At 26.8% G+C, this 14,835-nt stretch overlaps 2 protein-coding genes across 2 annotated transcripts; both read right to left on the bottom strand.

Moving 5' to 3' along the window:
- Positions 1–2,183: 2,183 nt before the first annotated feature.
- On the bottom strand, positions 2,184–6,307 carry LOC112592103 (40S ribosomal protein S7-like). The gene is made up of 5 exons (XM_025336089.1): positions 6,132–6,307; positions 5,826–5,999; positions 4,711–4,892; positions 4,322–4,472; positions 2,184–2,301 (listed from the first exon to the last, which is right to left on the bottom strand). Exons 2-5 carry the CDS (start codon positions 5,997–5,999, stop codon positions 2,224–2,226), a joined length of 585 nt encoding a protein of 194 aa, XP_025191874.1. The 5' UTR covers positions 6,132–6,307; the 3' UTR covers positions 2,184–2,223.
- A 6,358-nt stretch (positions 6,308–12,665) lies between these two features.
- On the bottom strand, positions 12,666–13,469 carry LOC112592100 (probable 28S ribosomal protein S25, mitochondrial). The gene is made up of 2 exons (XM_025336082.1): positions 13,112–13,469; positions 12,666–13,030 (listed from the first exon to the last, which is right to left on the bottom strand). Exons 1-2 carry the CDS (start codon positions 13,342–13,344, stop codon positions 12,760–12,762), a joined length of 504 nt encoding a protein of 167 aa, XP_025191867.1. The 5' UTR covers positions 13,345–13,469; the 3' UTR covers positions 12,666–12,759.
- Positions 13,470–14,835: the final 1,366 nt, after the last annotated feature.

The raw sequence follows: 14,835 nt of genomic DNA, 5'->3' as shown, positions 1-14,835 counted from the left end.
GACTATTATCCACTTGTCCAATCTTTTACTTATATTTTTATAAGCTGAAAATATGAATTATTAAAATAGGTAGGTATTAATAGATAATATTTTAATGAGTTATTTTCAAGGAATATGCATTTATTTTAAAATTGAAGAAAATTACCAAGTTTATTCTGAAAACCGCTTTGGAGTATTTAGCATCAAAAAAATATATATTTAAAAATGTAAAATACTTAACAATAATAAAAATACAATTTCCAAGTTGTGGTTACATTCTTTAATACCCGTTGCCCATTGCTATTCAATAATTTAATCCTCAAACTTAGCAGGTACCCTTACGCGTTTTTTTATTTTGCTTAATTTAAGTTAGGTATAATACCGTTGAAACGAAATGCAGCCGTGCAACAACCTTGAATGGGATATCTTTAAGAACACTGTACAGACCTTTTCATAAAGACAATATTTATATTTGTTAATCTTTTTAAGCGTTGAACTCAATGCACATCCTTTAGTCTTCTTATGACAAAGGTTAAGCTAGATTATATTTTAGAGATATAATATGCTTTATGTTTACATTAAATTTTGATTAACGATTATCATCATCGGTAAATTAATAATAATAAATTTAAGTACCTACCTCTATACCTAATAAACAAAATTTTTAATAATTTGAGTCATAAATACATATTTGTTAAATACATGTTAAAAAGCATGCATGCAAAATTAACTTAAGTAGGTAGTTAAAAATGAAATAAATCCAACTTGAGATACAAAATCACAAATATTTTGTCACTGATTTAGAATCAAGAAATTATAAGCAAGATAAAGCAACTACAGAAAACTAAGAACTTCATAATTATATTAGAAAACGGTATTTTTCTGTTTATTAGATAAAAAATTGGAGGAATAAAATAGAAATCTTCTTATCAAAATATAAAATTATTTTTGAAAAATTCTTAGAAAATATCTTTGAAAGAATAGTACTTTTTGTCATTATCTCTATAATTGAACAATAATTATGTAAGGTTATTTTTTTTTTTTTACAAATATTAATTTGAAAAGAATTGTAGGTGAATAAGATTTTTGCTAATACATCAGATGACGAACTTATGACACATGTACGATTTTTAAGTGACAAACACAACTCTTCAAAAGTTATTTTTTATAAATCCAGATTTTAATTAACATACTTATTATGTAGTATTTTTTATACTTTAAATGTCTAATATATAAGTATTTAAAATTTTTAATAATGAAATGTTTGACTTGTTTATCATACAAGCCATGGATGTAGGAATTTTTTAAGTTTAAAAAAGGATCATCATCAATTTACTTGACACTCAAGGAAATTAAAATAGAATCAAAATTTATATTTAATACGCACTTGCAGGTACAGAAAGGTATGTCATTTGATCTACAATTTAAGGGATTTAGAAAAACTCTTACAAACTAAAACTCATTTGAGCTTGCTATCACTCAGAATTTAAGATATAATTATAATACATTTATGACTACAATAGTCAATAATTGTTGGGAGTCACAAATGCATATCATAATTAACTAGCAAAATCTTATTTAAAAAAATAATATATTAAAAATGTTTTCATTAGAAATTTTTGTTGCTGTATTTATAAAAATATATGATGAAGTGTGGAGTACAGGGTTATTCAACCCACGACTCATGGTAGATATTGATGCAGCTCTCACCTGAATTTAAAAACTAAAAATGAATTGTATATAATATTATATTAATAATATGAGAAATAATTTATCATAAGAACATAAAACTACAAAAAAATTAAACATCATATAAACTATAAGTGTTTTATACTTTTATCTTACCAAAATAGCACGAGCACACATTAATTAAACGGGCGATTAGCAGGATCAACCTGGGTCGATTTTGATAAAATATTTTATTATTGAAGATATGTTAACAGCATTAATCCCGTGTGTTTTATCACCAAATAAAAATAAAATACTGTATGTATTAACTATTATTATTAAAAACTATGTGGTCAACAACAACTTCTACCAATATGATTTGGCCCATACTTCACAAAAGGTCGGACACCCCTGGTGTAGTGTAATTATCGTTTAACTTATTAGACCTGACTTCTATCATAAAAAACAAGTAGGTAGTAATTTATGATTCAGACTTGCAGTAATATAAAATAAGATAATGAATAAAACAAATATAATATCAGAGAATAAAATAAAAATGTTTTTATTAAATCAAGTTTACAAGTAAGGTTCTGGAAACTCAAAAGTTACATCTCTGCCAGTCAGCTTTCGGTATACAGATGCAAAAGTATCCACCTGTAACAATAAAAAAAAAAAAAAATGTTCTTCAGAAAAATATTGTTTTTATATGATGTATGAGCAATTAATTTAATTTATGTTGTAGATAAATACTTTGTTATGTTAATAGACTAAAAATCAATAAAATAATCACTGATATATTTATATACATTAACATATTTTTATGTATGTCTGGTTAGACGCTAATTGTATCATTTTTAATCATACATTAGTAACACACAGACGAAATGAAATATATTCAACTCTTTTGAGTGAATATGTCTATTTAAATTTTTATTACTAATATCAAGTAACGAAGATAATTAAATTTTAAATTAATGATTTCAACCACAATTAATTAAGAACGAACAATAGAAAATACATACAATATTTCAGCATAGTTCGTTTTATTTTTTTATTCAATGTATTATTTTAAAGTATAGGTTAAAAATGAATAAAATCTTCTAAAGGCTAAGAGGATTAAAGAATCATTCCTAATCTTTTTAATATAGCACATGGATAGAACTCGACGGTTATATGAAACTGTAAAGAGCGCTGTAGTGCATCTTAACATTTTAAATTACTTTATTTTTTTTTTGTATATTTTGAAATGTAGATTAAAAATGAATAAAATCTTCCCAAGGTTAAAGAATTAAAAAAATCATTCCTAATCATTTTAATATAGCACATGGATAGAACTCGACAGTTATATAAAACTGTAAAGAGCGCTGTAGTGCATCTTAACACTTAAATTTACTTTATTTCTTTTTGTATATTTTGAAATGTAGATTAAAAATGGATAAAATCCTCCAAAGGTTAAAGGATTAAAAAAATTATTCCTAATCATTTTAATATAGCACATGGATAGAACTTGACAGTTATATGAAACTATAAAGAGCGCTGTAGTGCACTTAACATTTAAATTTTTGTATATTTTGAAATGTGGATTAAAAATGAATAAAATCTTCCAAAGGCTAAAGAATTAAAAAAATCATTCTGAATCATTTTAATATAGCACATGGATAGAACTCGACAGTTATATGAAACTGTAAAGAGCGCTGTAGTGCATATTATTTTAAGCATAACATGTATACTCGGTCCCAAATAAGATGACTTGTGTGAAAATGACCAAATTACATTCAGTTTGCATAGAGTAGATTGTTTGCCACCATTTGCGTTGGGAATACCAGTCGTCATATCGTGATACCTGATCGATGTGTTTGTATGGCTCGTTAATTACACCCACTGTGCAATAACATAAGTTGTTATTTGGAACAGAGTATATTATAATTAATTACAAGAATAAATCAAAATATTAAATTCTAATTTTTTTAAGAAGCCATTAAAATGATTATTGGAATATTTAAAAAAAGAAAATGTACTAATTTAAAAATATACCAGATTCGCATGTGATGTCTGTCTTACATACATACAATATAGTAAATTTGTGTTCAGCAGAATCCATTTTTGTTGTGAACTCTAATATCAGAGTGAATTTATCAAATTTAAAGATAAAGAATAATATCTGGGCTATCCAACAGAGCTTTTATTGATAATATTTTACTATGAACTATAGCTGTGTAAAATATTTTACCTATAAAATGTTTATATTGCACATTAAATTTATAACATTAATAAAAGCTTAAACAATGACCTAGATATATTATTGCTTTTAAAATTGATGATATTTAAATTTACTATGATATAAAAGCTAAAAGCACAAAATGGATTTTGCTTAGTGAAAATTTGGTATACGTGTGGTGTGTGTCTCAAACTTGGAGACATCCTGTTAAATAAAATTTTATTTTATATAAACAAATTCATGATTGTTTATAATAGTTCAAAAGAAAAAATAATTGAAGACCTATTTTATTATTACAATCAAAGAACACTTAAATGATTAGAGCATTCTAATATCTACTGTTAAAAAATTAATTTTACTTTAGAATAAAAACAATTAAACAAAGGAACAAACAACCTTTTCAGGAACTGTTATTTGGTAATTAAAAAAATAAAAATACTACCATCTAATAATTACCTTATGCTCAATATTTGTTTGTTGAGTTTTGTCTAAATGAACTTTCATCATTTGTTTTCCATCTAATTTAACACGGATACGTTTGCCAACAATTTCTGCTGGGAAGACTAAATCATCAAGGATTGCGTCGTAGACCCAAGTTAAAGTTCGGCTGAAAGTTATTAATTTAATATTAATACTCTAATAAAACAAACATAAGAACAATACTTAATGCTTTTAAAATATTGTTGTTGACATAATAACTAATAATACATTTTGTATTATTTATAATATAAGAATAGAAAACATTTTAATTTATGTCCGCTTAGACGCTAGATGTATCAATTGAATATACATTAGTAACACGCAGACTACAATAAATATTAGGAAGTTGGTGTTAAATAATATACCTTCTTGGACGCTTTTGGTTGCTCTTCGTTCTTGTTTTCCTAGTTGGTTTAGGTAATATTCTTCTGTCACCAATAAACACTACATGTTTGCCACTAAACTTCTTCTCTAGTTCTCTAACTAAGCGAGCTTGAATTTTTTGGAACTGAGCTCGTTGTGGCATAGGTACATAGATGATGACGCTCTAAAAATAATAAAAATATAGTCAAGTTAAAATAAATTATACTTAATGTAATAAATAAACTGTATGGCTGTAGTAGATTAAGACTGTAGTATATATATATATATATAAACTACATAAATCAAAGACCAAATTTTAATATGGCATCAGTGTGGACCATTGTGGACGAGTACAAGAACACAACGAATTTGATGATGCGTACAAATCAATTCACAGAAAATGTAACATATTAATGTTTTTAGAACAATAATACTTATGTAGGCACATTTATAATAGCTATGGTGTCATGTGTAACACGATACACCGAAATATTGTTGGCATTGAACTAGTTAAAATTGTAAAAATACTGGACAAATAAGATACCTATTTTATTATATCAACTTGTCAACAAACTTATTTAAATTCAGTTCATTAACATTCTACCAACTTTTTAGAATAATAATTAACAGGACATAATTTATTATATATTTAAAACTTATCTCAGGAAAATTAACTTACACTAAATTATAATATAGATATTCTAATTGCAGAACATTACATACACATGGTTTAATCCTGAATTCCATTAATTCAACTCAGTTTCATTTAGCTCCTTAATTACTTTTTTTCATTAGGTACATTTCCTATGACTGGCCAATTTGAGCCGGAAGCATCGTAAAATTGTAGACTTCATGGTCTGGCAGCGCCTCGACCTTTGCGTTTGTTCTGTAAGTAAATACAATTTAAAAAACAAGCTATACAGTATTGGCAAAACGCAAAAATCTAAACGCTGCCAAATAATAATAAAAAAAAAACATTTGTATCTATTTAAAGGATAAGGGGAGAAAGCTTAATAAAAGATCAAAGAAAAGTTTAGAATCCATAATTATAAATCTAATCAATCGAACCCCAAAAGTATATACATTCGACCAACACACGGTGTGATCGGTTGCTTACCTTCTTGCCGAACAGCTCGATCTCTTTGGCTTTGGTGATGTACAGCTCGCGGAGTTGGGCTTTCAAGTCGCTGTTGTTCTGTAACTCGAGCAATGCCTGAGCGATGGACAGCTCAAACTGGTCGGGCTCAGAGTTTCCCTTCTTGACGATTTTGGATTGCGCGGGAACAGGCATCTATGGAAACGCACGACGGCGTGTTATTATTTCAATTTTTCATCCAATCGAATCGGGCGATCGGGCGCCCGGAAATGGTCGCGACCCGGCAAATATTGCGGGGCACTGATCGAGAATGACATGATTACGTACCTTGGTTGTGATTTCTAAATAGTGGTCCGAGGACTGGGCAAAGACGAAAAACGTAAACGAGAATCCCAGGTAGTTGCGTTCCGGACACGAAACGGCGAATGGAGACCGCAAATTTGGAAATAGTAGAGACGTGCAGTAGCGTACGTGTTCAGTATGGTGTTAACCCCACTCCCACAAAAACCGATTACCGAATACCGAATGGACGAATTTGTAGTCGTGGATCGGAAGATCGTCACCGTTACCACGGTATAGACACTGTCTGATGTTAACCAAATCGGGCGACATTGGCCTTGAACACGGTCTCTGTGGGGGGGGAGAGGGCGGCATACGTTATCACTTATGAATAAATAATATCAATATTATCGCTGAACATAATATTGTTAAAAAATGAAAATTAGTTAAAACTGTTGAAAGAACACACTAAATAATAATAAAAACATGCAACTATTGCAATTCCAAATTTGCTCGTTTCTAGCAGTGTTTGTTTACACAAGACCCGCGAAAATCACGCGGGCAATGGATTGTTTCCGTTTTTATAATATCGTAACAAATAGGGATACACATTACCAACATTTAGTCAGATTACGGATACGGTTTTAACTTTTAGAATCCAATACTTCATACCGTAGGGGTACAGTAGACCGCCCAGCTGATTGAGTGTCGTTTCAATATCGTTCTCTACTTCTGTGGTACTATGTTATACAATATACAGTAGACGCCGCTTATAAGACTCACTTTGGGACCAGCACAAAGTGAGTCTTATAACCGAATGAATCTTATAGGCGAAGTGGAAAAAAAAATGAATTACGTATTTATAAATTTTATTTTACTACATATTTTGCTTTGATTTTAATACATTAACACATATTACATATTACATACTTTATTATTGAATAAATTTAATAATTCCGATAAAAAAAAAAAACTAAAATTATAATCGTTATAATTATCGTTGCGATAAATGTGAACTTTTATCTGCGATAAAAATTATTATACGTTATAAGGTACCAACAGAAACTAGAAATTATATATTGTTTCATTTTTCAAAACCAATTTATTTCTAAATCATAACAAAAAAGTTTATTTTCTACTATTTGTTTTACGAAATTTGAGTCTTATAACCGAAGTGTTGAGTCTTAAAACCGATTTTTTTTTTAATGTATTTGGATACGTCCGGACCGTTCCAGACGATTTTGAGTCTAATAAGCGGACTGAACCTTATATCCGTGAGTCTTATAAGCGGCGTCTACTGTATTATGAACTATGAAGCCAGCCCCGGATTAAGGTTGGATTGGGCCCCAGGACACCATACACTTAGTGGGCCCCCTTTCAACTTTACCTTCAAAAAATTTTAACACTACATTTTAAAGACTGTATACTCATATTATTATTAATTCTTGTACAAAAAAAAAAATAATGTTTTGTAATAATTTATTATACATACATTAAAATATTATATACATAATATAGAAAACACTGTTTTGTTTTAGTTAAAAAGAATAATAGCTTAAATTTTTTTCCTTGCTTTTTCTTTAGCGAATTTTTGAATCGTTTCATTAAAATCAATCAATTTCAAAATATCATTTTCAGAGTACAATACCATTAAAGATGTTAAATTTTCCTGAGTCTGGCTTGTTCTATATTTATTTTTTATTCTTGTTAATTTTGAAAATGCTCTTTCGGCTGAACAATTGGCCACTGGGATAGTTAAGTATAACCTAAGAGCAATTAAAATATTTGGGAATACTTCCTGCAATGATTTTTCGTAGAACCATTTTAATAAACTAAATGCATCACTTTCATCAAATGTTACTTTACTTAAATGTAAAAATGTTTGAAATTGAATAATTTCATTTTCAAGTGAAGAGTCAACATCATTTTTATATGTAGAAATACAATTCTTAATACTCTTTTGGACTTCACAAAATTCTATTTTTAGAGTTAGATTAATTATATTGCCTCCATATTTAGATAATAAAAACATGGACTGGACAATAAAACGTCTTATCATATATAAATTATATGGGTACCTTATGCGAATAGATCAAAAATGCCTAATATCAATTATTACCATATATACGTTATCAATTATTAGAATATAATTTTAATATTTATTATCATTTAGTAATTTTTCGTGATATAAAATTAAGAACAAAAAAAGTATAAAAATTCTTTATAACTATTTTAAATGTATTAAAAACATATATTTTACAAATAAAGATGGGCCCTCAAAATCAATGGGCCCCGGGACTGTGCCCCCCTTGGCCCCCCCCTTAATCCGGGCTTGTATGAAGCATTAGAGTAAGTCTCCCCTACGGCCTTACGATCGGCAATACGTCTGGATGATAACAGCAGCGAGATCTACCGCCGTCATTTTAAACGTTTCGACGGGCTCGCAATGAAACCTCCTGCGGCTGCTACTCTTTTTTTGCCACTAGATGACGCTGCTATAAGCAATTTTTGTTTTAATACTTCGTAGACCTTCGCTAACTATATAGGTGGGTACTTCTAATGTTCTAAGTTCTAACTTCTAACCCTCCGGCCTCCGCACGATTTATTGCAGCCTGCAGGAACATCGGCGATCGGTACATCGTACACTATGGGTAAAATTTATTGGATAAAGGGATTTGTCTTTTCAAAGTAATAACAAAATAACTCAGCTTCTTCAAATATATCAGTGATTATCCACTATCGCCATGGTAATTAGTAATGGTAAAAAAATTGAATGTTGCCCGCGGAAACGCAAATTAAAAAACAAAAACAAAATTGTTTGAAACTGTTCATGTATTTCGGAATTCAACTGTCAATTTTGAATTTAGACAAGAGACAAGACATCGGTGGTCCAATAGAATTATTTATCAATAGTATCTTTTTAACTATGATTTATAGTGTTTATAAAAACGATTTTGGGATTGAGTGCTACAAATCAGATATAAGTATATAACAGGGAAATGATAAGTAGGTATATATTTTGTTGATAAAGTTGATGGATTCAGTTGATGGATATTTGGTAGTTGATAAAGTTTGTTATGAAAAAAAAAAAAAAAATATATATATAATATACATAGTCAGCAAGTCAGGTTTATGTTAAAATTGGTGTACAATATTATGACTTACAAATTACAATAGTAAAGTTGAGAATGAACTGTCTAAAATCTAAAATAAGTCTAATTATCTAACCGTGTAAAATGTGTTACCTACCAAAATTTTACCTAAATAAGGTATAGATTATCTATTATCATGCTCACTAATTATTAATTTCTATATATAGTAGTGATGCTTTACAAGAATTTGGAAATATAAAGGATTTTTTTCAAATAGGTGGGTACTAGTGTACCTACTACTATGTAATACCTAATAATAGGTGCCTACCTAAGATACATTTTATATTTTATTTTATTCAATATAATCTACCTATATAAAAGTAGGTAGAATAAAATGATTAGATTTCTAATCAAAAAAATAATTGAATTTAAAGTAGGTAGCTAAAACTTACAAAAAACTAAACAAATATTAGTTTTTGAAACAATGTTTAATAGGTGCATCATTTGATTACTTTAACAAATAATTTATAAATAAAATCTGAATTAATAGGTACCTACCTACATACAAATTATTATTTGAATTTAAATAACTATATACAAAATTTAAAATTATTAGAAATAATTACCTACCTACATAGAAGTTTTTTCCAGGTCACTATCAAAAAGTTTTACAATAAATAGTACAAATATATTTGAACAGGTATTGATTATGAAGTGAGTGAATTTTTGGTTTAACTACCTCATTTGGATTTTGCTAACGCAAGTGATCATTTATAATTGGCAATGTTGCTATTTATTAGCCTTACTTTGGACCATAGATAGTATTTGACATTTTGTGTCCATTAATCAATTGAGCCATGAGCACAAGAGGTTCAAGAATAAAAAAATAATTATATTTTATGCGTGTTTAATAAAAAAAATGAAATTAATTTGGTTACCTAATAAATATTCATTATTAACTATATTATGTTTATGTTTATTTTGTAGGTATATATTTTTTTTTCAAAATTATTGTTTTGTAATGACTTTAAATTACCTATGTAAAAAAAAAGTATTTTTAAAAACTTAAATATCTACTATTCAATGTGGTAATTTTAGGACAAAATATATGAGATAAAATCGAGGAAATTAACTGACAAATTTCTATATTTAATGTATACTTAAAGATACATATTTACCTCATTAACTAAATAGTAAGTGCACTTGACAAATTGTTTCCTATTTTTTAGTAAATATGTAAATTTGAGTCCAATAAGTGAACGAGTCCTTTTACTGTAAGTTCATAGCAGGAACTAGGTACTGTATTAATATAATACACAATAATCATTTATTAATTAAACAAAAAATACATTTATTTTACAACTATTTATATATGTATAATTTTCAGGTCATTATATTTAAAAAAAATTAAATGATTTGGATAAATATTAGAAAGAATAACATAAATTAATTTACAATACAATAATTAAAAATTTAAATATAATGTAAAAGCGTAAAACTATGTTGATGAAGAATGAAGTATTTAGGTTAATGGTCTTCAAGATATTTATAATAAAATCAGAAAAATTGTTTATAGTAAGAGAGAAAAGTCAGATAACTAAACGGTAATTCATTACAGACATAGCATAAAGAAAATTGAGTTTGTATACCTCAAGGCTTTTCTGTTGATTTGACTGTTATTGTTACAGTAAAATTGTGTGGACCTACCCAAAAGTTAGTGTTTAGTTTTGTTTTCATGACCTTAAATACTTAAAACATTATATAATTATGAATTTTTTGTTATCTCTTTTTCAGTAGGTAGTGTAAATTTAAGAATTTATATTCAATGCAAAAAACTTTAGAGGCCACTTTCCTATTCAGTTTAGATACAAAAAAAATTAAACTAAATAATAAATAGGTTTATGTTCTTAATAGAGTAATTTATTGTCTTTTTTTTTATTAAATAACTAATTATACACACACACACACACACACACACACACACACACACACACACACACATACACATATATATATAAATAATTTATTTACAAATTATAGTTATATATGTTAACAATTAACATTTTACTATATGAACTTTTAAAATTATTGCTGATTTGCAAAATTGTAAATAAGTTGTGAAATGTTCATAAGTTCTATTTCTCCATCTTCTATGTTCTTTAAAGTTGTATTTGATAGTTGTTTTTGCCTCATTGAATTCCTTCAGTAATTTTTGATGATTTTTAATTTGGAAAATAATTGCTCAGCCATAGCTACCATTACAAGTATAGTTAATAAAATAATTAATAAATTGGCAAATTATTTTAAAATTTAAAATTTTTCTATTTTGCTTTTCAATGTTTTTACACTAAAATTTAAACCATAATTTGATCAATAACAATTTAGAGAAATGATATGAATATTGTTTTATCACTTAAAATCAATATTATTATAGTTGTTAAAAATAAAAACAAATTTGAAACCTTTTTTAGTCCTACATATTCATATTTTGTTTGAAATGTTACAATGTCTAAAGTGTAAAAACAATTTTTGCTTTAAATAACTCTTAGATTTTCAACCCTATGTTTTTGTGCAAGCTTAAGGGTATTTTAGTAAAACTTTTTCTTTTATTTTCAAAAATAATTGAAATTTTATAAATACTATATTACATAAACATTACATCAAAATGGTATTCCTATAATATTAAAAAAAGATATTATAGTTGATTATTATTACTTTTAATTTTTAATACAAATATTTTTGATAACAATAAAAAAAAAAATACAGTATTTTGGAAAATTAAAAGTACTCCAATATTCTGTGTTCTAATGCAACCACATTACATACATTCTTCTATTTATACCACTGCTCTCTTTATTGGAATTCTTAATATTTAATTTTTAATTTTTGATCTATTTGTATATTATTTTCTAAATATTTAAAGAATTGGTGCATATTTTTTTAGATAATTAAAATTAAATTTAGATTTGTGTATGTTATTGCAAAGCAAATAACAATCGGTTAAATCAAAAATCATTTTATATACAGTTTATTATCTTTGAGAAGCAGTAAGAAAAATTACTGTTATATAAAAATATACAATTTAGTTCATAAAGAGAACTTAATTTTTAAAGTGTTTTCTTAAATTGATTGCAAAAAAATTGGCTTATATTAGGCAATACAGATTTAATTTGATATCTATTCATATAAAAATATTGATGATTACAGTTTACATATTTTAATAAAAAGTATAGATCAATTACAGTAATGAAGACAGTCTCACTTGTGCTATACAACATAAGTAAATAATAAGAGTTACATAACATGGTTGTCTTTTAAACATATCCCCATGCAAACATTTAAATAATTTAAATTGACTGTCAGAAAAAAAAAATTGAAAAAAGTGGTGATTTTAATGAGTGATAACCTAAAAATGTATGAAACAGTCTTTTAGAAAAGGATAAAACTATGTATTAAATAATATTTGTGGTATGATAAAATACAAATCATATATATGACAGTTTATGAGAAAAACTCCATTTTATTGTGACTATAAATCCTAATATATCAAAAAAAAGTATTTACATATAACCAAGTGTTAAATATTATAACTCCTCATTTTTGTATTTGCCCCTCCAAGATTTAGGCAATGGTACAACAGCTGGACACGGAACTTGTCCAAAAATTTCACACATACAATGTTTTTCACACATGTATCCAAAATTGGCAATATTATCTTTTTTTTCTTTAGCCATGGCTTCCATTTTAAGAGTTTCTTTTGGTTTTCCAAGAACTTCTAAAACATGGTCATGGATACGATCTTTGTCACGATTATCAACATCAATCAACACATCTTTACCATCATTCATGAAACATCTAAATAAATATACAATAAATTATAAATTAATAACATAACAGGTTTAGTTTAATTGGTAAAATGTAAGAAAATATGCTTACCTTATGAATGGTGTTGGTGTCATGTTTTTAAGGGTCAATACTTGGACGTCGGGATTTTTGAATTGAATTTGAGGAAGGTGCCAAAATACAAATTCACGGGTGCCACGATGGTTTTCACCCAATGTATTGTAGTGAATTGATACAATTTTAATTCGGTCTTTAAACACTATCTTACCAGCTTCTAAATATTGTATAGTTCTCCGAATCGGAGCAGCGCCTTTCATGAACGGCATGGTTTAAATGTTTTAAAAGCAATAACAATTATTAAATTTTTGTCAAGCTATTCAACAGTATTTTGGATTTTGCTCATACTATTTACTATTTAGAATATTTAGATAATGCTTAAACATTAAATCATAAATCACTATCAAATAAATGATAATCATTAAAAAAAAAAAGATAAGGGCATCACTGGTTTGTTTTTGGTAAATAGATGTACTAGTTACCGTGGTATCCATGGTAGGTTTATGGTGGTAGCAAACGAAATTTAAATTTAAGACTAGTGTTTTTTTTTTTTTATAATTACGGTTAACTTTTTTTTCTTATGTCGTGAACTTGTGATTTATGAAGAAATGATTTTTTTGCTTAACATTTGTAATTTGTATATTGTGTATTTTTTAAAGTAATCTGTTCATGTACTACTCGTTACCTGTGCGTTCTTCTTATTTAATTATTATTACAAAGTGTTTAAATTATTTAATTAAATTCATATAAAGTATATTCTAATAGTTAATAATGCTCAATAGGTATAATTTTTTCTTTAGAAAATCAAAAGTTTATACAATGCGTATTATTAAATTAAATCTAGCAATATAAAATAATAATAATTATGGTATGTATTTTGGTTGCAATAATACATATTTTACACTGATATTATGACTGTAATTTGTAAGGTTTTATTATAATATACTCTTATCATGACTGCATTGCGACATGTTCACATTTTTTTCATGGAGGTTTCAAATGTTTCAATTTTTAGCCGATTATCGAGTACTACTACTGAAATAAACGGGGATAATCAAAAATGTAAATAAAAAATTTAAAAATGTTCAAAAAAAAAATATATTTTTGCTTTGCTCGAACTTCCAATAACATGTCATCATAATATAATATAATGATTCAAAATCGTTTAGTTATCTTTTATTTGATAGTTTATTTAAAATCTTCAAAATGCACAAATTCTTTTATGTTAAAAACTTAAAATTTTCAATTTAAAAATGTATCTAAGGTTTGAAAACGTGATATAAATATACAATGTTTCTCAAAAGTTGTTATGCTTACAGCAATTGAAAAATAGGTATCAAAAATACGAGCTCAATTTTATAATATTTTTGATTTACCTACTTGTTTTAAGATCAAATTATTCGTCTCCTTCGCTCAGAGTTATTTTTTCATAAACTTAAAAATTACAACGATTTATTAAATGTATTAAATTCAAACTTACTATGTTGGCATAAAGGTACCAGAAATAAGTTTTGTAACTATTTATGTTTATAATAGGTAATTTAATTGTTATAAAAAATTAATATTGTTTTGATAATAATATGCGATTTCCTTATTAACAACCAAAAAATTATGTAATAATATTATTATGTATCTGTGTTTAAACTAATAGATACAATTCTAAAAATTACCCAGGGACTATGATTTAACGTGATTTTATAAACCTTTAACAATAGGTACATTACGCTTTCTCCTTCCGCGGACACGCCTATACTATTAGT

The sequence above is a fragment of the Melanaphis sacchari genome, unplaced genomic scaffold (assembly GCF_002803265.2).
Source record: "Melanaphis sacchari strain LSU unplaced genomic scaffold, SCAv2.0 Contig157_pilon_pilon, whole genome shotgun sequence".
Classification (NCBI taxonomy): domain Eukaryota; kingdom Metazoa; phylum Arthropoda; class Insecta; order Hemiptera; family Aphididae; genus Melanaphis; species Melanaphis sacchari.
This window is presented reverse-complemented; position numbering and strand designations above follow the sequence as displayed.